Here is a 24,482-nt window from a genome sequence, read left to right as displayed (position 1 = left end):
ATGGGGGGAGACTCCCTGTTTGTACTCGCTTGATTGTGCAATAACACAAAGTCAACAACAGCTCTTAATCCACACGAAAACAAACAGGATACACGATATAATTGTCAGTGTTGTCACATCAGTGAGTGTTTGTGAGACTGTGTTTTTACAGTGGTGTATGTTTGACTCTGCCCTTCTTCCCCCCCCTCCCCCCCCAACTTCATAGGGCTTTGTTAAAACATTTCCACGTCGTGAACAATGATTTAATGTCAAGAAGCGCTGAACTGGAGCCGTGCAGCACCTGGAAAGTGCCTGGGATCACTGGCTCTCCGGATCATTGTTGTGACTTGTCTGTCTAAATTTCTGCCACTGTGCTCGTGGCACACCCACACACACACACACACACACTCACATACAATATACTGATAAGCATTGCACATTCTTCAGAACCCAGGCGACAAGTATACAACCATGTACACACACACAAAGGCCCACCTGTGTAGATGAAAGGTAGATGCCTGTAAATTCCTTCGCTTTCCACACAACGGCTCCCCGTTTGTCAGCTCAAGCAAAGCCGTCCACGTCTGAATCTGATACCTCAGTCTTTTGAAGTTACTGTCATGCTAGTCCACTTCTAAACCAAACTTCATACACACACACACACGCATGCACACACATGCATGCATGCAAAGGCCAATAAACAACGCTGGCCAGATTGACTTCATTTCAAAGTTGGAGATAAATGAGAACAAATTTGCCCCAGAGTGTTTGTCATTCTAGGAGCACATGTTGTATTTAATGTTACAGCTCACTGACAAGACCATGAAAACACGCTGCCTAGCAGGAGTGGAGCCTCTCCCAGCACGCATTTGGTCGGAATCAGGTAAACAACTGTTCGGTCTGATAATTGCAGCAATGAGAAAAGAAGCACTTGAGAAGTTACGCAATAAAAAACGTGGATTTTCCATTCAGGAAACACACTATTAATGACTCTGACCATCATCAAATCATCTGTGTTAGCGTCACAAGCATGTCTAATACACCGTCTACATTTTTACATTTCTCACAGTGATCACCTTATTTCATAAATCTGTGAAATCGATTCCCCATTGTGTCAGAATAGGAGTAAAAAACAAAAGACACTAAAAACACATTTTATTACTCTTATATGCAAGAATTAAAGTAGAGGTTTGGTTGGCAAGAAACAGTTGTGAGATACAGCGCTTGTGCTGTTTGATTGTCTTTGACGTTTTCTGATCCTGTTCTGCGACAGATTCTTTAACGTCTCTGTCGTTTGAGATTGTGAAACAACAATGATTAATGCATGCATGCATGGCAGAGTTAAGAACAATGACCAGGGTGTGTGTGTGTGTGTGTTCAGATACCAGCTGATCGTCCAGATAACACGATCCCCCCAGCGCCAACTCCTGACCTGTGTGAGAAGGTGAGATCAATGGAGGAAAAGAAAACACAATGAAGGAACAAAAGAGTGAACTCGTGATCTGGTGAAGCTGGTGTTACGTGTGTGTGCGCGCATGTGAGTGTGTGTGTGTGTGTGTGTGTACTGCTTGGGTGGCCCAAGGATGAGCGTCCATTGTTGCTGGAATTCAATAGGGCTGATTAGTTAAGAAAAGTGTGTATGTGTTTGTATGGGTATCTTTGTGAGGACTCAGATGCTTATAAACCATATGAGTGAGGACATTTTTGGGAAAGTGAGGACATTTTATTTTGGCTGGTCCTCATGTTCTGACAGGGCTTTTTGAGAGACTTGGTTTTAGTGGTTTTAGGGTTAGGTTTAGAATTGGGTTTAGGTTAGGTAGTAGTGTCCTCACTATGAATGCTGCGCAAACGTGTGTGTGGCGAGACCAAAACCTACGTAGAATCAAGTTTTTGAGGAACTGTTTAAGTTTGGTGCTAAGAGTTTAATTGTGGTGAGGTTAAGGTTAGGCATTAATGAATGGAAGTCAGCACAGTGTCCTAAGAAGTATAGCTGCATGAACCTGTGTTTGTGCATGTGTGTGTGTGAACCAGGGGGTGGTGCATGTGTTTGTACTGTTAGTACACTCTTAGTTTTGTTTTCTTTGTAATTTGTTTCCACGTCTTGCCATTAATTCTCCTGCCATTTCAGATGCAATCAACTCATTTCCCTCACCTGGTTTCCCCCACCCATCTCCTCACCTGCAGTCCATTTGCTCACTAGTCCCTCTGTGTTTATATACTAGCCCATTTGTTGGATTTGTTTGCCTGTTTGTGACTGATTTCGACTCTGCCTGTTGGATGTAAAGTAAACTGCTTTTTCCTCTACAACCTCTTCTGCGTCATTGCCGCGCTTTTGGGTTCTCCCTGGCCAGTTCCAGCGAACGTGACAAATAGGGGAAATAAACTTGTAAAGCCTGTGAGAAAGAAAAAACTTCCAAGGTGACATACCACCTCACAAATCTGGAGAATGGGGACTGTGTTTCCTCATGTCCACATTAATGCTTAAAGTTTCAAAAGTTTCTCTCACGGCTACCAAAGAATGACAGGTAGTACCGATAGTTTAGTGTCTCTGCAGAAAATGTTTGCATTGGAGTTGATCATTAAAAGCACAATGGCTGTATTAAACAAGCAATTACGATCATTTCAATTCAGTTTGGAGTTTCCAGTTAACCTCTGCATGTTTTTGGACTGGGGAAGGAATTTAGAGAACATGCAAACTCTACACAGAAAGTCACAAACTCATGCTGTGAGGCAACCGTGCTAACCACTTATCCACTGTGGCACCGAAATGATGGCTTTATAACAAAACAGAAAAACAAAATCCTTAGGCAACACGCTGAACCACGTATTGCTGGTTCATTTAGATGAAGATAAAGGATGAATTAAAGCTGCACTAAGCAGGATGGATACATTTCTCCATTTCTGAACCTCTCCTCTGATACACATATTTTATCCAACTCTATTTTAGACTCTCTCTTTTTTTTTTAAAGTTTCTTAGGAGGCAGTTGCAGGAATTTCTACAACGACCAATAAGAGCAGCTTCTTACTCTGAGCTGTCCTGTGATTGGTTATAGTCTTCTGTCACTCTCTAAACTGCTCTGTAATCTGATAACACATTACATATTTGATTGTGTGGCTGTGAACAGACTTTACCTTATGCTGAAAGGTTGTAATTGGATTATCGGTTTATTCGAGTTTGAATATTCTTCACGCAACATTTCTAATTTTGAAAAAATATGCTGTTTGGATTTTTCTGGTTGCTCACCCAGCCTTTCTGTCATTGACCTTTCACTAAACAGCTAATGGTTCTGACACTCCCTCACTTCACTACCGACTTCCTGACCACACTTTTTTTTAATATCGCTGTGGCTACATCTACAAACTCCTTCCGTCTATCCGTTCTCGCAGAAGAAAGTCTCTCAGTTTATGTGTATTTCTCCTGTATTTGTTCCTGCCGCCGTGATTAACCGCTGCTGCTGATTGTTCCGCCGACTGATTCTGTCTAATCATCACATGCAGAAACACAGGAAGAACGAGATCAATATTTACTGAGAGCATTCCTTAGCGTAACAAATGTGTTTGTAATCTGTGTGTGTGTGTGTGTGTGTGTGTGTGTGTGTGTGTGTGTGTGTGTGTGTGTGTGCGTGCGTGCGTGCGTGCGTGCGTGCGTGCGTGCGTGCGTGCGTGCGTGCGTGCGTGCGTGCGTGTGTGTGCGTGCGCGTGTGTGTGGGTGTGTGTGTGTGTGTTTGATATACCTTGGCTGTGACCTGGCTTATTGAGAGGTGGCAGGAGGGGGAGGAATCCGAAAGTTCCAGGCAATCATGCAGACAGGCGGGAGGGCCCGTATAGTGTAAACATGTTTTAAATAAACAGGAACCAGCGTAATGCCCTTTTAATTGATTCATTCTGTGCTGTGCTGTTTACAGAAGGGTCTAAATATGAGCCTCGTAAGGCTGAGGCCTTGTGTTTATAAGTGGTTTGTTTAGTTCAAACAATAACAGTTAGAACACCAGACGTAGTTGTGGATCAGTTGTGATGCAAAGTTGCTCTCTGGTATTTCTTCTTCTCAGATTTTTTTTTTGTTCCCCTTCACTATGTATTTTCATGTTCTTTCTTTCTTTTTCTTTTTTTTTTACTCGACATCACTCTCTTTGTACATGTGCAGTTCAACGGGGGGGAACTCCAATCTATCAGAGGATAAATGGGCTACAGCGGCTCGACAGTACCCCACTGTCTCCTCTGTGCAGTCAGCCAGCGTGTGTGTGTGTGTGTGTGTGTGTGTGTGTGTGTGTGTGTGTGTGTGTGTGTGTGTGTGTGTGTGTGTGTGTGTGTGTGTGTGTGTGTGTGTGTGTGTGTGTGACTGAAGTTTAAATTGCAGCCACAGTGTAATGATATGGTGGCATGGCATTGAGGGGTGCTCCAAAGAGAGGGCGGGGGTTGGCAATTAAGCATATGCAGACACAGACACTTACTGAGGGTGAGACGTGTATACACACACACACACACACAGAGAGACACACACACACAGAATGAAAGAAAGAGAGCAAAACACATCCAAGTGCGGTAGTAAAAGCTAATGAAGGTTCAGCACCAGGCTGGCACAGACAGCCATTTCATGTGGTGAAGAGAAGGAGGAGGAAGAGGAGGGGAGGGCTGGAGCAATAAGCCAGAGTATTTCTCTATACAGCAAGTTAGGCAAACCAGAGGATAAACTATAATTGACAACATCCACGAGTGTGGCTTTTTTTTTTCTTCTTTTCTTGTTTGTCTCAGGTTCTGCCAAATTTTGTCTGTGCAATGGAAAAAGCAAACAATGGTATTAAATACATTTGGGGGAGCGCTAACGATAAAGCTACAATCTTGGTAGCGCATTGTGATGTCGTCATTTGTGATGCAGGAGATTTTCATAAAGCAATGCAAATACCCGTCTATACATGTAGGTCTGCATGTTGCCATGAGGTAAATGTGGCACGACAACTACTTGCAATCACTTGTTTTTAATGATGGTGGCATTCTGTGATGACAAAGCAGCGTTTGCTGTGGTGTTTCTTTACCGCACTTCAGAACTCATGGTGTGGCCACTTCTGTGGTTTCTTTTTTCTTTTTCTGTTATTTTTGTTTATAAAATTTTAATTGATAGGTTTTTGGGGTTTTTTGAACAATCATGGTCATGGTCCTACTTTTCTGGCTGTTACTACTTTTCAAGATTTAGGGTGGGATCCATTGATGGAAATTGAATATAATGATGGTAATTGTTGTTTAATCATCATTTTTATATGATTAGAATGAGCCCTTTCTGTATAACCTGCCTTTGTACATTTCTACAGTAGCCTAGAAGGGCTCTTTAATGGCTCTTTAATGGGTATTTCATGTTTTTATGTGTATTTGAAGGCCATCGTATTTTTTTACTGAACACTTGGAAAGAGAGGGTAAACTAAGAGTTAATCTATTGGTTGAAATAAGTTAAAACTTCTTTGCCTACAAAAACCTACATCATGATGATTCCATGTATTTCCTCAAAATGAACAGTTAATTGCCAGTGTAGGCTAAACTAATTCAAGCTAAATGAGTCAGTTTATTTTCTTTGCATGAGAATGTAAGTTAGTAATAGTATTTGCTGCTCCATAATGGAGTAAAAACAACTCGATAAGCAGGATTTTTTTCCCATCGCTGTGGTTTTTTTGGGCAGGCTGTAAAACTTTGAGTGTAGGTATAGTTTTTCTTTGAGATCTTTGAGTCCACATGTTCTCCCCTGCATTATGCAAGCAAACATATGCCTTCTCTGTTGAGTCCTGTAAAAATGGAGAAACACTTGTGGGTTTGAAGGATTAATTTCAAAAGCACACTGACACATTTCTGTGCTATTAACGGTCTGTGGTTTCGATTGGTGTTGCCTTTAAGAGCCTGCATGACGGCCTGCTGTATCTCAATCTTTATGGTCTCGTACAAAGAACCTGATTGAGTTCAAGAATAGAATTTATGGGCCAAGTTCACAGTCATGGGTTAAACTTTGTTTCAGATGGGGGTTTTCAGATGTACTTTAGATTTAAATGAAGTTAATTTGCCGTCTACATGTTTTTGCAGATTAGTAGCCTTCTCTGCTCTCTGTATGGTGATATAATGATGCTAATGGCGATCACCTCAGGGTGAAACAGTCCTGCCAACACTGGGACCACACTGACGTTCAAATGTTGTGACTTATTCAATGTGATGTGTTCATGGAGTCTGTGCTAACTTTGTTAAACAAACAGTCACATTTCCATTTCCAAAGGACCACACACAGACACGTGGATAGTCACTTACACTGTCGAAGAAAGTTCGATAATACTTGTGTATTTCTCTCAACTTTTACTTTTACTCCACTACATTTCATCTAACTGAAGAAGAGTTGATAATGGTTTGTATTTATTTAGAGCTTTTCTGGTCTTGATGAGCTGCTTTACCCTATAGTTCTGACATTCACCCATTCACACGCTGCAACATGGGGTTAAGTGTCTTGCTCAAGGACACACATAGACTAGCAGGGCCAAGAATTCAACCCACAACCTTCCAGTTGCAACTCGCCTTACCGCTGATATTTTTTATTTTATTTATTTATTAATTTACTTTTACTTCGAAAACTTAAGCACATTTTATATCAGAAAATTACTTTTTATATTTAAGTAGAGTAAAGATCATATACTTCTACTGCTACTACATTTACTTTTAAGTAATATTATAAAAAAGTGACTTCAATTTCTGCCAGAGTCATTGTCTGGTAATATACTTGTACTATTACTCAAGTATCCCTTTATGGTACTTTATACAAGACTGTGTGAAACATCTAAAAACAATCTCTGTGAAGTGATCACATCCATTAATCTGTTTAAAAGTTCTGTTAAAAGTCTGTTACAGTTAATTGCTATCAGTGGAGGGATGTAGTACTGCAGATGTACTCAGCCTGTGGACAGACGAGCCTTTCCCGTCGTGTAACTGCAGCTGTGTGTGCTTCTCTGACCACTCTTTACTGCAGTGGCCAAATAAATAAACAAAATTATAGCTGGAGAAACAAATACAATTTGCCAGCTGGGCAAAGGTGGCTGTTGGCACATGTGGCAGGTGAATAAACTGCTTACTGACCCATTTCACTGCTTGTTTTTGAAGAGGACAGATTGGTCTATATGGCAGCTTTTCTTAAATGATGGAGCGGGAACCAAAATGGGTCACTGCTGGCATGTTCTAGTGGCTCCCCGCATGCCAAGAATACTAATATGCATTAATGAGGGAACGTTCCAGGCTCACTCAGCATTTGCTCAGTTTGGCTCCTTGGCTGAAGAAGTTTAAAATTCCCTGATGTAACTAAGACGAACACACACTATGTTCACTTACATAACAATAAATCAAACAAGACCATCGATTGGTTGCCACTATAGAAAAGTTTGCTTCAAAGAGAAAGTTTTGTCTAATACTGACTCATGTCAAGTTGTAGTGTCCAAGTCCTGTTTTAAGTGGTTGTTCCCTTTGTAGCTATATTGCCCTCTTCTGGTCAGATAATATAGTGCAACACAGACAATGGTAAAGAATGGGGTTACATTCAAGTATGTATACACTAAAAAAAAAAAACACTAGCTCTACAACATATTATGTGCTTAGCACAAGTTTCCCTATCAATTGGTTTAAATTGATATTTATTACAGTATCACTGTGAGTAGTGGCTGTCAAGTGAATTCTGAATTTAAAATGTGCTATTTGCAATTGAGATGATGAGCCTTTTCCCAATATTTTATGTATGATCCTATTTGTTTAAACCTGTATATAGGTAAACAGGTATATACAGGTATTTACCCCTAAATGAATACACAATTATATTTATTAACTCTAATTACAACTACCAGAAAGTCACAGGGGATATATATGTTTCTCTGGGCTTTTCATCTTCATTGTTCCTCCATCGTTTGCTGCACTCCTCGTCTGTCAACCTTCCTGGGTGGTTTGTGAGTGTGCTCAGCTCACGCACTGTATCCATGTGTGTTTATTCAGTCTGTATAGGGGGATCGAGCCATGGCCTCTGCCAATTTTCTTTACACTGAGAAAATATGCTTTTGGATAGATGGAAAAAAACAGAGCAGTGAAACAGGTTCAGGGCCAACAGATACAACCCACCCTCCTCCTTTCTAAAAATCAACCACCGTCATTACCAACTCTCCAGACAGAGGAACCAGCCCATCAAACTGCTGCTGTGTCTCTACCGTGACTCAAACGTCTGCACAGAGAGACAATGACTCGTGAACGTCTGGGTTCAAAACACCCCCCCCCCCCTCTCCTTTTTTTTTGCACGAGGGAACAAATAACTTAGAGAGCTGTTTGTATATTTGCTTGCACAGAATGTGTGTGAGGGGAAATCCATTCTGGAGACAAAGCAACTTTGAAGTGGTTTTCTCACAAGCTGACATGAACTGCACAATTCCCCACTGTCGGAGTGATGATTGCAAATTTTTAACAAAATACTCTACATCGAAATAAATGAAGGGATGAAGTAGCAGTTACTGCTATACCACGTGTTATATAATAGGATGTACAAATGCACATTTTGAATAACGAAAACTATTGGTTTCTAATTACTTTTATGTAAGAGGTTTTCAGAAGACATTAAACTTTCTTGAAACGGTATATGTATATGTGTGTGTGTGTGTGTGTGTGCGTATATATATATATATGTATATATATATATATATATATATATATATATATAGCATTAAAGGATACAGCATTAAAGGATGGAAGCGTTAACCACTTTTCCCTTGTAGTCTATAATTCAAAACAGAATGATTTCATTGTGATTATAAGGAAAATCATGATATAAAAGGGGAAAAATATCTATGTTAAAAGCTTTGAATATGTTATAGTAACGCTTGTTCTCGTGTGTATCCTCATGATCAAATGTTTTCCTGTACGCGTTACCGGGCAAAGATTACCGCCTTCATAACAGTGTTTTACAGTCAAAGTATGTGATGACAGCTGATGACATCCATCAGTGAGCAGACACATGTGCACACAAACATGAAGTCAGCACATGGACAAAGAACATTTTTTTAATGCATCGGGACAAAAGTTAAAAAACAAAACAAAAACAAAAAAAAAACTTGTTTTAACTCATCCTGTCCTCTCAGAACCACAGAGAAAAGACTGAGGCTGTGGGAATGGACGGACTGACCGACTGGAAGCTCGGTGTGCCTGGAGTAGAAAAGCAATGAAGGGGAGAGGAGTGTTTCAGGCGGAGAGGCAAGAAGAGTGTAGGAGTTTGGGGGAAGAGAGGAAAGGCAGGAGGAGGGGAATACCACCCACTAAGCCAGTTATGGAGAGGTTCTGGGGGTTGGGCTGCTCACAGGAAACAGTTGTGGCTCCATCCCAGGCCTCACACCGAGCAGCCTTGGGCCACCCAGTCATCCACAGACAGACCCACCAAATGGTCTGGCCGGGCCAACTGACGAGAATCTGTTTATTTTTCATCCTTTGGTGGTGGTGGGGGTGGTGAGGGGGAATTGTCCGGCACAAGCTGTTTATTAGACCCTTGATTTGTCACGTATCAGCGTTCGCTTGTGGGGAATGTGTATACATAAGTCCAGCTTGTGTGTCGTTAGATGGCTCGGAGACAAAGAGGGTGTGGATACGAGGGAGCGGGGCAAAAAGGAAAAGAGGGAAACTGAGAAGCCTCCCACGCTGAGGGCAAGGCTGAACTGCATTATGGGTCATTCTCCAGCTGTCCCTGAATGTTGATGTCACGAGGGACTAAATTGTTGTGCCTGGTTTGCAGGGGGTGAAGGGGGACAGGGAGCATGTGGACAAACAGGATTCCTGTGGACAAAATGGATCAAATGCTGTATGGATCAGTATTAAGCAGAGTTTGACGCACAGCTTTAGACTAGGAGAGGAAACAGCGCTCCCATTGTTTGAAGTTAGAAGTGTAAAGTCATAGACACAGTATCTAAACGTGGATATTACATAGAAGAGGTGTGTGATCTTGTCACTGCTGAGCTTTATATTAAAATATGGCATTATTGAAAATAATACATTTCTTTGGCATACAATTTAGAGTGATGAAAGTAAAAGCTGAGGCATTGATTTGCAACAACATCCTAAATAAATTACAGTCCAACCATATTAAATGGCACAATATTTTACATTTTTACATTTTACATTTTTCTCATCACACAGCATATCACCCATCTCCAAATCTTTAATGATTTTGTGATGAGAGTGATGTTTAGAAAATGTCTGGATTCTTATGGAAAACATATTTAACAGTGACTTTTATGATGCACATTCCACTATTGCCATGGAGGGTAGATCCATTTTTGATAGCTGCATACTCTGGCTCAGTGTAATATCACAGGTGTTGTCACCTTTTGGGAAAACCTTTCTTTCTGATTTTTCTGTTTTTTTCCAGGACAATCATCTTCATTAGAAATGAATAAGAAGTAAGTAAACAGATACAACCGATATTGTGCTTTATTGTGCTTTTCGCTGAACTCAATGGCACGAAAGTATAATTTTATAAAGATAAATAATATAAAAATATCATCATGATAACGGGTGCTTTTATTTTAGTTTTTGCAAGGGTCATTCCTCAAAAATTCGGGTGGTGGCAGTATAACGCCATATTACGTTTTTGTGAATATGCCGTAGAAGAAGACCTGCGCAGAGGATGTCATGACGAAGACCTATCAGAAGCTTAAACGCCCGGAAATGGTGCAAGTTTAAATATTGAGCGGCGTTTGTGTTGATTTTGGTAGGTACGTCTTTTTTTAATCGGAGATATATAGATGAAATAGACATAACTGTGCGTTTATATGTTCTTTTAACTTAATACTATTAAGTTAATAATAAAGTAAAGGGTGGGTTTAATAGCGAGCACGTTAGTTGGGTGGAGCGCGAGTCAGAGACGTTTGTGATTTTTATTAACTGGATTTTCATTACAGCAACGACCAAGTTAAAATGGAGACCAGCCTGTCCAGACTTCTCGTTGGACTTTCGGTTCAAATCAGCCGGAGTGACGGTGAGCCGTGTGCTTTATATGCTAACACGCGGAAGCTAGCCGTAGCTTTGTTGTTTCGAAGAAAGTAGTGACGTGACATGTGTTTGCGTGTGTAAAACAGGTCGAGTGCACCTGGCGACGGTGAAATCTGTTGACAGCGTGAAGTCCACGGTTATGGTGGAGTGGCACGAGAGGAATATCTGCCGTGGGAAGGAGGTCAGTGACTTCAATAAGAAAGACAAACACACACCATAAGGGACGCTTGGAGAAATACACTCACTGCCCACTTTATTAGGCACAGATAACACTGGATATAGTGTCAGGAGTTGCACCTGTCCGGTGTGGTCTTCTGCTGTTTCAGCCCTCACTGGTTATTTGATCTTTTTTTAGACTTTATTCTGTATGAGATGGCTGTGTTAAAATCCCAGTCAATTAGCAATTTCTAAAATACTTACAGCATCCTGTCTGGCAATAGCAACTGTGCCACATACTAAGTCACTTGTCTGTTCTCCATATTGATGCTAGGTTCCAGCTATTGACCATGTTTACATGTCTAACTGCGTTTTGTTGCTGCCATATGATTGGCTCATTTGATATTAATATCTTGTCTATTGAATGTAACATGTGCTTAAAACACCCTGACTCTAATCTAAGTGGTGTTCTTGCATTTTAGGTTGAAGTGGGTGAGTTGTGTGCACTCAATCTAGAGCTTGTGGATCATGTCAACACGGTCACCAGCAAAGCAGCTGAGCCCCCTGCCCCAGCTCCAGAAAAGGTACCTTATTATCCTGCATAGCGCGGAAGATGAACAGCGATATTAAAAGGTTCAACCATATGTTATATATAAAAATTAGTTTTTGTTTCATGTAAAATGAAAGTAACACATGCTCTCATTAATTCACAAAGTGACTCAATGTTATATCTTACATGTTGCTTTGATATAGCAAGCATGCATGAAAGGAACATGTCATTGTATTCAACATCTTAATAGAGAAGGGATAAAGCTATAGAGTGGTTGCTTTTAATAATCTGGTAACACCATGGTGCAATGTGCCATGTCTCTTCCACAGAAGTATGAAGGTCGCCTGCGCTCATCCAGGATCCCTGCCCCTCCCTCCTGTATGTAAATGAATATGACTGTTTTGTTTGCAAGACTTCCATGATCAGTATTATGATACTTAAAAACCTGTTGTCTTTCAAAAGCCTCTGCTCCAGCTGTCACCAAGGCTGAGGAGTCAGGTTGGCAAGACATGCATGCTCCTCTCTCTGTGCAAATGTGTATTTTCAAATCATTCACCTTAATAAGGGATAAGCTGAGTTTTGCTAAGACCAATGGTTACACATTATTCTCTTCCCTATTTCTTCGATTAATGGCACAGGGATGCAAATCTACTGATTCTGGGCACATGGCACTGTCTGTTTCTGTCTGTTTTGCACTAAATTCTGTGTGGGCTGGAAAAACAATCATGCACTGGATATGAAGGGATAAAGGGAGTGTTCTGTGTCATCACTGTTAACCAGGTTACTGCATTTGTCCCAAAGCCTTTGTCCATTTACACTGCTTTTGATTAGAACCTGACATTATGTGGGCATTACTAATTTAGCTGTCTGTTTTTGTCACGCCTCTCTTCAACAGTTATGTTTTTGTGCAGGGTTTTTTATACCAATGTTTAATAATACCTGATTTTTAGAAATTGGCACTGATTTTTGTTGCCGCTGTTTGACGTGGAATTGTCTTGTTTTCAGTTGTCAGGTCTCAAGCCAGGCAGACGTGTATGTTTCAGGTGCCAGCACCAGTCACAGCTGCTCCGGCTTCTCAAGGAAACCCGGAGACTGTCCGCTCTGAACCCCCCACACCATCAGTCCTCGCTAATTCTGGTTGGTTCAACAAACTTGGAATGGAATCGTGTTCTATTTATTAATTAGTTCCTTTTGTCATTGACATTTGAAAGCATGTCTTGCCTATGATGTATATTATGTATATCTGCAGTGTAGACAGTCCAGTGTTAACGCAACGTTTTGAGTATATTTTCATACACGTTTATGTGTAGTACTGTCTTTGTTCTGTGATATTTATCATCTTTATAAACTCCAATGCATTTGTTCTGCTTTATGCAGGGAATTCTAATCAGCAGCGTAAACGGAACGAGACCAGGACAGTACAGTCGCTGGCTTTAGTCCGTGAGGCCATAAAAGAAAACGACGAACCTGAGCGAATGGCTCCTCCGCCTGCAGTCAAAGGTCAGTTGTGCTAATATAACGTGTATTCATCGACTTTCATAACGCTATAGACATTGTACAGAGAGTGAGGTCTTTGATCATATATCTGTATGAAAGCAGACCCACTTCCGTCCTTTGATTTGAGTAAATATAATGTAGGATATTATGATCATTACAAAATAAATACAATTCTTTGGCTTTTTTTTATTAATGCATTTCAGGCAGGAGGAAATCTGTTGCTCCTCAAGAGCTAAACAAAGGCAGCAAAAGGCAGTCTTGTGTGATAAAGCCTCCTGAAATGCAGACCAAGAGAGGAAAGGTAATTAAAATTATTTATCAAAGTGGAAATTAAATTTAACTTAACATTTTTAGAGTCCATTCTGTTATGTTTCACTGACATTGTTTTCGTTTCATTTTAAGTTCGGTGAGGTTCGACCAAACCAAAAGTTCTACGAAATGATCCAAGATTTCAGAGAGACCCTGGAAATCACCCCAATATCAACTACAGAACGGGTACTTTTTGACTTTGGAAATATGCCGCATGTATGAGGATGTATGCTGGTGTGCTTTTTAAAGCCTATACCTACATCACAGCCTGTTTTTTTTTTTTATTATAAAAAAAATATATATTTTTTTTAATAAACAGATTGAACCTCACCGGATTTGTGTGTGCGTTCGCAAGCGGCCTCTTAACAAGCAAGGTAAACATGAATCATGCATTATAAACAAATTTTACTGGTCACTCTTCTTGTACTTGCCTGACATGACAGCTGACCAACAACTTCATACTGTGCCTGAACGCATCAAGTGTAGAGACTGACTACTACAGCTGCTGCTCTTTAAAGTGACTGCATATCCCATGTTTTCTCTTTAGGAATTATTCTGTATTCAGTCTTTCCCAAAAGGGTCAAATATGCTGTGCTGTTTTGTAGACTTTGATGTGCCTGTGTATTCCAGAAATGAATAAGAAGGAGATTGATGTGGTGTCTGTACCTGGGAAAGGTACGCTGCTGGTACATGAGCCAAAACAGAAGGTGGATCTCACCAAGTACTTGGACAACCAAGTCTTTCACTTTGACTACTCCTTCGACGAGACCACCACCAACGACCTGGTCTACAAGTAATGACCTCATTTGTCTTTTTGCATTTTAGAAATGAGACAATTTAGATCAAATGATAGGTTTTTAACTGCATTAGAATAGAAAGGTTCCCTATTAGAGGACATGATTTTAAAGCACTTTTTAGAGCATTTTTTCCCTTTCCCCCCCCCTTGAGGTTCACTGCCAAACCTCTTGTGCAGTCCATTTTCGAAGGATGCATGGCAACATGCTTTGCTTATGGCCAGACAGGAAGTGGTAAAACTCACGTAAGTCTCTGCTTGTTTTTGTGACGTGTTGTGTGGAAACACTATTTGAAGTAACCTTTGTTTAGATGAGGAAAAACATATACATGTTTGGTTTTAATTGAGAAACACTGGCATGTTTTCTAAAAAATATACTTCTCTACACATAATATCCCAATGTGCACACACGGTCCAATGTGTGTTATTTCATTTTCCTTGTGTGGTATCTTCTCTAGACAATGGGAGGTGATTTTACAGGGAAGCAGCAGAACAGTGCCAAAGGGATCTATGCATTGGCAGGTAGGTACTGATCATGATAAATCTGTTCAATCGACATGCAAATTCGGTTGGTTAAAGGATTTATTACAACCTGTTTTAATCAATGTCACTTGTATTTGTCTACCCATCTAGTAGGGACGTGTTATATTTTCAAACTACACATAAGACTCCTGTCATGAAAACTTACCAAACTCATTCCCTTTTTAGCCCATGATGTTTTCACCTACCTTGACCACAGACGGTACACTGACCTGGACCTCTCTGTTTACGTCAGCTTTTTCGAAATATACAACGGCAAAGTAAGAAAAAAAAACATTGGACTTCCTCCAAAGGGCTCATTTAATGTGAAAACCGCTTATTTCATTATAATTGAAATTCACTTTTTGACTTAGGTGTACGACCTGTTAAACAAGAAGTCCAAGCTGCGTGTTCTGGAGGATGACCGACAGCAGGTCCAGGTGGTGGGCCTTGAGGAGGTCTATGTGACCTCAGCAGAAGACGTCATCAGGATGATACAGACGGGCAGTGCATGCAGGTATGCAAAAAGAATGTGTAAATATGTTTTTCTTTTGTGAATATAGTGGCTGCAACACTGTTATCACTGAAGCCAGTTGTCCTCAATCTCTGAAACATCATAGTCATTTTATGTCTTCATATAATACAGTTCTTACATATATCACCTTCAAATCTGAAATGTGGCAGTCAAGTAGATGCCATACTATAATATAAAATATAGAACATTAACATTGACTGCTTCCCTTTTCTTTGTATTTTTAGGACATCAGGTCAGACCTCAGCCAATGCCAACTCGTCCCGCTCTCACGCCATCCTCCAGGTCGTGCTACGACGAAATGACCGTGCTACCACTCTGCACGGGAAATTTTCACTGGTGGATTTGGCTGGCAACGAGCGCGGCACGGACGTCAGCAGCAACGACCGCAGCACTTTGGTTGAGACGGCAGAGATCAACCGCAGCCTGTTGGCACTCAAGGTAGACTGGTACACACCAGAAAGAGAAGCCCTTTCCGTGGCTGTAACATTAGAAGTCCCTTTCCCTCTCCCACACCTCAGGAGAATGTCAAACTGTAACCAAAAATAAGGATGAAATGCAATGAACAGTGCTTAAAATAATGTGTGTGTCCTGTAGGAGTGCATTCGGTGTCTGGGGAAAAACAGCGATCACATCCCTTTCCGGATGAGCACTTTGACCAAGGTCCTCAGGGATTCCTTCATCGGAGAAAAGTCCAGGACCTGCATGGTACATCACATTACAGTGGACGATGCAAATACTCACCAAAAAATGGCACAAACTCTGATTTAAATGTGTCTTCAAGCAGAAATTATATTGTTTTGATGCATTTTCCCTTTTCTTAATCTGTAGATTGCCATGGTGTCACCAGGCATGGGCTCCTGTGAATACACGATGAACACCCTACGTTATGCTGACAGGTATACATTTGACTGTCAATTTGTGTTCATTACTGTCACAGAAATAAGTTTTAAATGGTTTTTAAAGAGTCTAAAATCTGTGAAAATAAAGCTCAAAATATTTTCGTCCCTGCAGAGTGAAGGAGCTGACCGGAAACCCCAAAGCCAGTGACGCAGCTAAAGTGCAAGAGCCCTTAAGTAGCTCCTCGGATGAGGTCAGCTTATTTAAGATCAGTACAACATCAAAACTAATATTGATATTCTGTGCTGATCACTTTTGTGTGTTGTAGGAGGAGTCTGTTGTTGATGGTGGTGTTTATGATGCCATTTCCCAAGTGTCAAATCTGGAGGAGAAAGTCTATGCAGAGCTCCAGGTAGTCTTCTTTTATCTTTTTGTCTTTACTGCACACAAGTCATTATGAGGCTGTTTTTTTAACATTGGGTTTTTTGGGGGGGTTTTTTAGAGGGCAAAAGATCTCATTAAGGCAATGGAGCAAACTTCATACAACATTGAGACAGGACTACCCGACCTTGTGGATCATTCACAGAAATTATTTGGTTTGTATACATCACTGCTTGAGATTTCTTGTTGAATATTACATGTTTACATAGCCAGTAATATTTTCTGATATTAACCTTATTACAACAAGAGTCTAAACGGGTAACTGCCATGTACTGTATTGTACACAGTATTTTGTAAAGAGACGTAACCAGATTATGCCGTCCGAGTGGAGTTTTCACTTAAAGTTATTTAAATTATGTTGACTACAACAAACCATATTCTTCACTTTACAGTAGTGAACTGCATGCTGACTCGGAGGAGACAAAATAAATCTGGTTGGCCAGCACTAGGACAAACTAAGCTACTTTTCATAAAGAGTCAGTGGATGGATGCATTTGCTTTACATGTATTAACTCCATTTTTTGTCATTCACAGACACTGTCGTAGCTTTGCAGTCTGCTGTGGATCAGGAGAGAATGGCGAGGCTGAAACACTGAGACATGCCCCATCTAAACCCATTGAGACAAAAAAAAAAGTTTGTTTAATGCATTTTTGTTTTGTTCGTCAGTTTTATTGTATTAACCGCTTTATTAAATAAAATGTATTCAAACACTATATGTTATGTAATTTGTGTGGAGCCATTGAGGTTCCATTTTAACTGATCATCTTTCTTTCTGATTGGTTGTCGCAGATTTGTCACAAAGCTAACCTGAGTGTCTGTGACATATTAAAGTCCTTGATGAAAAACTTTACCATCACCTGGATAATTGTGTTTTTTGTGCACTATTAATGTATATTTACTCAATATACCTGCTTTATATACTAACGTTTTTTTTCTTTTGTAATTTGAATTGATTTGTTATTTATAAATCTTTCACAGTTTTTCTCAATTGTCCATCAAAATATAAAACATTGAAATACTTTTATCAATTTCCTTATTAATGTATCAATCATAGATGTAACTACTTTATCTGTCACTCTTGTGGTCCATACTGCATGCCCTCAACTAAAGCCCTATAATACAATAATAATACAACTGTTTCTTCAAGTAAACAGATAATATGGAAATGTATCAATATATAATTGTGAGCTTGATATTGACGATAGTATTTGTATCCCCGAGCAAGGTAGACGATCTCCACTGCTCGTGAGACACTGTGTTTAATTAGACATTTAAATATATTTTAATATGCATTTTACCCCCACAGAACAATAAGAATTTGGTAAATGGATAAATGTTTATTGTCCAGTCTGAGGCCCACCTGCAATAACTCATATCCCCCACTAGAGAGCTCCTCTCCACTTATCAACCTGGTTTGAAAGAGCATGTACATTAGCTGCTGGCAACAATAAAAAAAAATATACACGTTAATGTTCCATGTTAAATAAATAGCAATAAATGAATTAACTCTGTATTGATACGCCATCAGAATTTAGTTACCGATGAACAACCATTGCAGTTGAACAGTCAGACCAATAGGTGGCGCCAATCGTGGTGCCAGTTGTGTTGACAGTCTTGGATTAGACAAAGAGCAAAACCAAGAACCAACCACAGGCAAGTACAGATCACCCGATAAACCCACCACCGCTCTGCTTCAGAGCGAGCAAGCGAGTGAGCAAACAGAGCCCGGAATCGATGGCGATGAAGTGGCTACGTTTTGCGTTCCTCGCCTTTGGGGTTTTCTCGCTGTGCTGCGCCACGTCTGGTGACAGCAGCGGCGTGAAGAAGATGAAGATGCAGTTTGCTACGGGGCCTCTCCTCAAGTTCCAGATCTGGTAAGAAGGAAACGAACGTAAATCTGGCGAGTCATCGCCAGCAAGCTAAGCTCCGCCGGCGAACAACAACGAAGGCCGAAATCCCATTAGAAGCTAACTAGCAGGAAGTCTGCTTATGCTAGCACTACAGTCTCAGGAAAATAAGTCATTTTGAGTCAAATGACTCGGTTGCTGTTAAATTACATGGAAGGAATTGTTTCCAATACGTTCTAATATTGTACTCTGCCATTAATATTTGGCGAAATATTTCGCCTCCGCTGTCAAACTTGCGAGTTACTGACAGACTGTTCGAGTGACAGTCACCTGTCGACTAACGTAATCTTAAACGTATTATTTAATATCCCACGGCAGTCCTGGTGTCTGGGGTTATTTCTTTCTTTTGCATGGCTAATACCGAATATTGACTGTTGAATAAAGTATTAGTAGTAAGTAGTAAAGTAAAGCATCCATAATGAGACCAGTGCTGCAAAGAGTAACTAGCTAACAGGCAACATGTTACTCATCCCATGTGCAGTATGTTCAATAACTCATGTTCAATCCTGTTTATGCTGTAATTATCAAGCTCGTACAGTATTCATATTCTGGTAACTTAATGTCCATAATGCATATTATATTTGGACCTTTTCATAGTCTTGTTGTCAACATTTTCTATACTGCACTATCACAGATATATGAAAATGCATGTTTATTATTTATTACCTTTAGCTATGCTGCTGTGACGCTGTCAATTTTCCCACTGTGGGACTAATGATGGACTACCTAATCTTAATCTATTACCATATTAATCCCTTTTTAAAATGTCTATTCTGCTGTCATGTATTACAGTCATTATGTTGCATTGCTGCCTTTTGCTTCTTTGTCCTTGCACATCTGAGCTCCTTTCTAAATCTAATGTCAGTGCATGCCTATATTCTTGAGTTTAAAAAAAAAAAAAATGTGTGTATGTAATAAATATGATTTATTTTAAGTAATCGAACTTCAACAAAATGTTTTGTTGAAATTCATGTCAGTGTTTTGTTACAATCCAGCCAATGATTTTTCTGCCCTTGTTTCTGCAATTGTGTAAATATGGTGCCTGTCACTAAACTGTTTTTCTTCACACAGCATTTCCTGAGGGTACAAGCGGGTGTTTGAGGAGTACACGCAGGCCTTGTACCAGCGGTACCCAGACATCCGTATTGAAGGGGAGAACTATCTTCCTATGCCCCTCTATCGGTACGTGGCAGAAATGGAGATTGTCTTGTTACAAGTGGATTATATGCTGCTTTGTTTAAGCAGCCTGAAAGCTGCCTGGGATTAGCTGTGACAGACGAATTGTAATTCTCATGCAGTCGGGCTAATCACAAACAGTGAGCTTGTCTGTGCTATAGTTTTGCAGATATAGATGCATTCTTTTGTAGTATGTTATCCCAGTAAATCTGTCCAATTGAAATATGCTTGCAAATGTATTGTTATTTATTTGCTGAAACCAATGCAGCTCAGGACAACAACCCTTGCAATATATCCTGCCTTCAGAAAAAAAGGCTCACAACACGACAACTTTAACAAATGCAGGATGTTCCAGCACAGCTGTTTAATTAGAGAATAACTATAAAACTTAAAAACTGATGGACAACGGGTTCTAAGAACAGAATTTGGTGGACGAATTTCTTGTTTTTGACTATACATTATACATATTTCAACATGTATTGAATTGTGGTATAATTTTAAGTTACGTTTCAGTTTGTTGTAATGCAAGGAAGATAACCTAATGTGAATGATTCTAACATTTCTGTTGCATTTAGAAATTGGCATATAACATCGAACAATACATTTTGTAATTTAAATAGTTCAGAGCCTTTTAAGGACAACAATGTGTATAGAAAAATATGGGAAATTGTTATGAATTAATGAATTGTTACCTTGGTGTCTTCCTATAATTGTCTATTAATTTTTGTTTTGTGCACATACGCATCAGTGACATGCACACTGCCATTTATATTTAATCATTGTTTTGATTTTAGCTGTAATGTGAGGTTAGTGGTTTGTGAAGTATCTGCAGCCTAGAAACAGACCGTATGTGTCAGAGGTGTAGTCCGAGTCCCAGGTGTTGTAGTCAAAGGTGTGGTAATTCCACTGAGACTCTCAGCAACTCATCAGTTTGTTATTAGCATTTATTTAAGTCTAATAAACCCACCAGAGATTTGTTTTCCACTCAATGTAGGCAGTTTCATACCCTGAATATCCAAATCTATAGTCAATAATTTTCTTGAAATGTTAATCTCTTAGTTGTTCATTAACCAGACACAATGGTTAAATTTTAAAGGTAGGAAAACCAGAGTGAACAGGTTGCAGGTTCTGTTAATTATTGGTTGGTTTATTATTTTACGAGAAAACATTTGATTTTGACCTATATATAACATATTCAAGGAGGAGTAATAATAATATTTTAAAACAAAAGGTGGTGAAGTCTTTACACACTGCATTAACAATATGAGGCTTACTACCAGAATATACTCTCTGGGATTAATACCAAGTGTTGTCAAACACCAGCAGATGCTAGTGAAACATCTTCAGTTGTGTTCCTTAGTGCCTTGAGGTTTTTCAGCCATTAAATCTCCAGACACTTTCTGCTACACCACACGTTGATTCCACTTTCTTGCCTATTCTACACAAAGTGCAGTGGCCTTTGAAACTGTGTGTTTTATTAATGTATAGTACGTTATTGTGGCTCAGTGGTAAAATGCACAAACACTTTTCACTTTCATTTACAGGCTGTAATGTTATTTCAACCTTTTTATACTGTTATCTGGCTAAAATGGATGGAAATACTGTACATAAATCACACTGTTGGAGGGAATGTGATGTGTCATCATAGTACTATAACAGCAGTGTGAAATGGAGTGTAAAAATAATATTTATATTTGTTTTGCTTCCTCAGACACTTTGCTTCCTTCCTGTCTGTGTTCAAACTGCTGGTGATTGGGCTGATCATAATCGGCAGAGACCCATTTGCCCTTGTTGGTATGCAAGCCCCAGGCTTTTGGGAGTGGGGACAGACAAATAAGGTAATGTTTCTTGGAACTATATAGCAGTGCTGTAATTGAATTGCCCCACAGTCTGTTAAAATATGGAGTCTGTATGACCCTTTGTTTTGCAGGTCGTAACAAGAGTTATCATGTCTGGCCTGGCTGCATTTGTGATGCAGTCGTAGACATACACGCTGCTTAGTACAAGTCAACTCATGGGATTTCATTAGCTTTACATTCAAGGTCTTCATGTTGTTTGGCTGTGACCTTTAATCCCCTGGGTTTCAGACTTGCCAAAGCCTTAGTGGCAGAATGGCCAGTTACTGTCAACATCAGATTTTTTCCAAATAAATAAACTTTTATCTGCTTTTTTTTTTCTTCTACCATTATGTTAAGGCTGATCTAAGTAAGTGTGACCTGGTAGATAAAGATTTGGTAAGCATGGATTTGTTGGTTTAAATCTATTTTCTTTTGCTTCATTCAGATATATGCCTGCATGATGGTGTTCTTCTTCAGCAATATGATTGAAAATCAGCTGATGTCCACAGGAGCTTTTGAAATCACACTTAATGGTGAGTGTGAGTCACAGGATTGTGCAACATTGTTTTCGCAAAACTGGTAATGGCTGTAAACAAACCAAATAAAAATAAAGACAACCGTTAGCCTTGTGAGAAAGTGGAGCATCTTGACACTGTGGGGAACTGTGTGTGCTTTCTCTAGTAGTTCTAATACAGTCTGTTCTGTCTTTTCAATAGATGTGCCGGTATGGTCAAAACTGGAGTCGGGTCACTTGCCCTCCATGCAGCAGCTTGTGCAAATCTTGGACAATGAAATGAAAATGAACGTTCACATGAACACAAAGCCCCACCACCACTCTTAACCCTGCTTTTCAATTCCTGGCTGGAGCTAAAAGCCCCTCCATGCAAGTACAATTTTGTTTGTTATTGTGGTCTCATAATCATTTTTTTCCCTTAATAGCAATGCATACTCTTATGTCATATGTGTATAATTTTGGCTTTCTCTCTCTGCCTGTCTTAGGTTTGAGGTGGGTTTCTCACTGGACTGTGAAGTGATGTTTATGAAGGTCTGTGCTGAAGGCAGGAAGACTGTTAGCACAGACTGGATGCTCCCATCACTCTTTACTTTGTCCCTCTGAGACATCCTGCCCCTGACACCAGAGTGGGATCCATGGCAACAGCGCTGGCCATTCTGTCATTTTACTGTTCCTACAGTTGCAGATTTCATCCAAGTGTCAACAACAGTCTTAATATTCGCATATATAACGACCCATGTGAATTAAACAAATCTGTCATTTGTACCACTGAGCCATATGTAGAATTTTTAAGTTAACTGTTCTAAAAGTAGCTTAGCTGTGTAGAAAAATGCAACCTTTAAAATCATCACCATTGTGAAAATAACATTAGGGATTTATGTCTTGGTATGATTTCTGAGTATTTTTTATATTTGCATACCTTGGGAGAAAACTAAGAAGATTAATAAAACCTATTGTAACTATTTAACTGTGAAGTTGTGGTGTTTGATACTTTGTGGTATAATAAGGGTTTTACAGATGATAAACGGAGAAATGATTTTACCCCATTGAAGTGGACAATAAGATGGCATTCGGATACTTAAACTAATATTAACAGTTTAAGTAGCACTGTTAACCACTGTATTATCATTTTGTTCAATTAACATTAAGTCACTGAAAATCTGCAAATCAAAAAAAGGAATATTCATGAAGTTTTCTAAATTGGTTTCTGGAGTATAACAACATAAGTGTATTTACTCTGTCACTTCCTGATAAAACTAGTGCTGCTGTTATCGTTTCATAGCGTCCTTTCATCATGTGTGCATCAAAAACATCCCTCAAGATACTTATGAATGGAGGCTCTCTCACTGTCACGCATCATCACATGAGCACTGATGTTGTGAAGCCTTTGTGCAACAACATGGAGGTGAGGGGGCAGTGTGGTCCTGGCCAGCCTGGGGCGGGAGGGTGTCTGCAGGCTCTGGTGAAGACAGTGAATGGCCATGTGGATCCTAATCCTGACTGCCAGCACCAGCAGCTCCTCCTTTGTTATTGAGGTATGTCCATCTGCTTCAGATTCACCCTACAATTTAAATGTGATAATTGAAAAAAATATGTGTGAATGCTGCACAAAGACTCCTTTAATGTGATGTAAATTTGAGCTTTTATGAAAGCACAGCAACAGTGAAAACTCGGCCACTTTATTAGTCACACTTGTCCGACTGCTTGTAACTGCTCATAGCTGATTAGACCATGACTTGGCAGCAACTTAATGCATTCAGGTGTGTTGACCAGAGGCGGACAGAGTACACAGCTTCATTACTTGAGTAAAAGTACAGATACCCCTTGCTAAATTTTACTCAAGTACAAGTAAAAGTACTACAGTCAGATGTGGTCTAAAGTGAAAGTACTGAAGTACTTGTTTTTAAAACTTTTGGAGTATCAAGAGTATAAGAGTACATTTTCTATTGCTAATACTGCCACAGTTCTTAAATTTACATATAGAAACATCCTACATGGAGTTATGAAAAATGTTAATGTTAATACCTTGGAGAGTGTAAAAGCAGTTGAAAAATCAAGTCATTTTCATCTTTTTACCATGTTGCTTTATTTAAAATGTCTCACTTACCCACAAGGCAATAGCACAATGGCAACGCTCTCGCTTAGAAATGTAAGGAGGTTTGTTTCAATGTACGCACCTTGAAATGCTTCCGCAAGTTGGAAGATGAATTTTTGTTTTGGTAAACACAGCAAACACTTGAAACGAACACTACCATTAACTTGTTCAGAAAATTTAAATAGTCTGGTGAGGTGGGGCCACGGGTTGGCACATTCCCCGGATGGATCTGCTGTGTCTTCATCCATTGTTTCTTCTCTCAACTAAACCTGACCATGGAGTTGTTTTTTTTGTTGTTGTTTTTTTA

General features: G+C 39.7%; 2 protein-coding genes across 2 annotated transcripts; both read left to right on the top strand.

The window, feature by feature from the left end:
• Positions 1 to 10,932: 10,932 nt before the first annotated feature.
• kif2c (kinesin family member 2C) lies at positions 10,933 to 17,240 on the top strand (the record flags this gene model as incomplete). The annotated part of the gene is made up of 21 exons (XM_083889281.1): positions 10,933 to 10,993; positions 11,094 to 11,188; positions 11,646 to 11,747; positions 12,043 to 12,091; positions 12,176 to 12,211; positions 13,091 to 13,217; positions 13,418 to 13,511; positions 13,613 to 13,705; positions 13,839 to 13,893; positions 14,150 to 14,312; positions 14,468 to 14,558; positions 14,771 to 14,834; positions 15,021 to 15,112; positions 15,206 to 15,348; positions 15,591 to 15,804; positions 15,961 to 16,071; positions 16,195 to 16,262; positions 16,378 to 16,456; positions 16,535 to 16,615; positions 16,706 to 16,799; positions 17,179 to 17,240. The coding sequence occupies 21 exons, from the start codon at positions 10,933 to 10,935 to the stop codon at positions 17,238 to 17,240; spliced, it is 1,974 nt and encodes a 657-aa protein (XP_083745407.1).
• A 1,107-nt stretch (positions 17,241 to 18,347) lies between these two features.
• Positions 18,348 to 23,192, top strand: selenot1a (selenoprotein T, 1a). Its single transcript, XM_083890222.1, has 6 exons — positions 18,348 to 18,519; positions 19,624 to 19,734; positions 21,440 to 21,566; positions 22,012 to 22,099; positions 22,283 to 22,449; positions 22,566 to 23,192. The coding sequence occupies exons 1-5, from the start codon at positions 18,380 to 18,382 to the stop codon at positions 22,405 to 22,407; spliced, it is 591 nt and encodes a 196-aa protein (XP_083746348.1). The 5' UTR covers positions 18,348 to 18,379; the 3' UTR covers positions 22,408 to 22,449; positions 22,566 to 23,192.
• Positions 23,193 to 24,482: the final 1,290 nt, after the last annotated feature.

The sequence above is a fragment of the Microchirus variegatus genome, assembly GCF_963457635.1.
Source record: "Microchirus variegatus genome assembly, chromosome: 5".
In the NCBI taxonomy this organism is placed as follows: domain Eukaryota; kingdom Metazoa; phylum Chordata; class Actinopteri; order Pleuronectiformes; family Soleidae; genus Microchirus; species Microchirus variegatus.
Note: the sequence above shows the minus strand (reverse complement) of the source record. Positions and strands in the feature narration are given on the sequence as shown.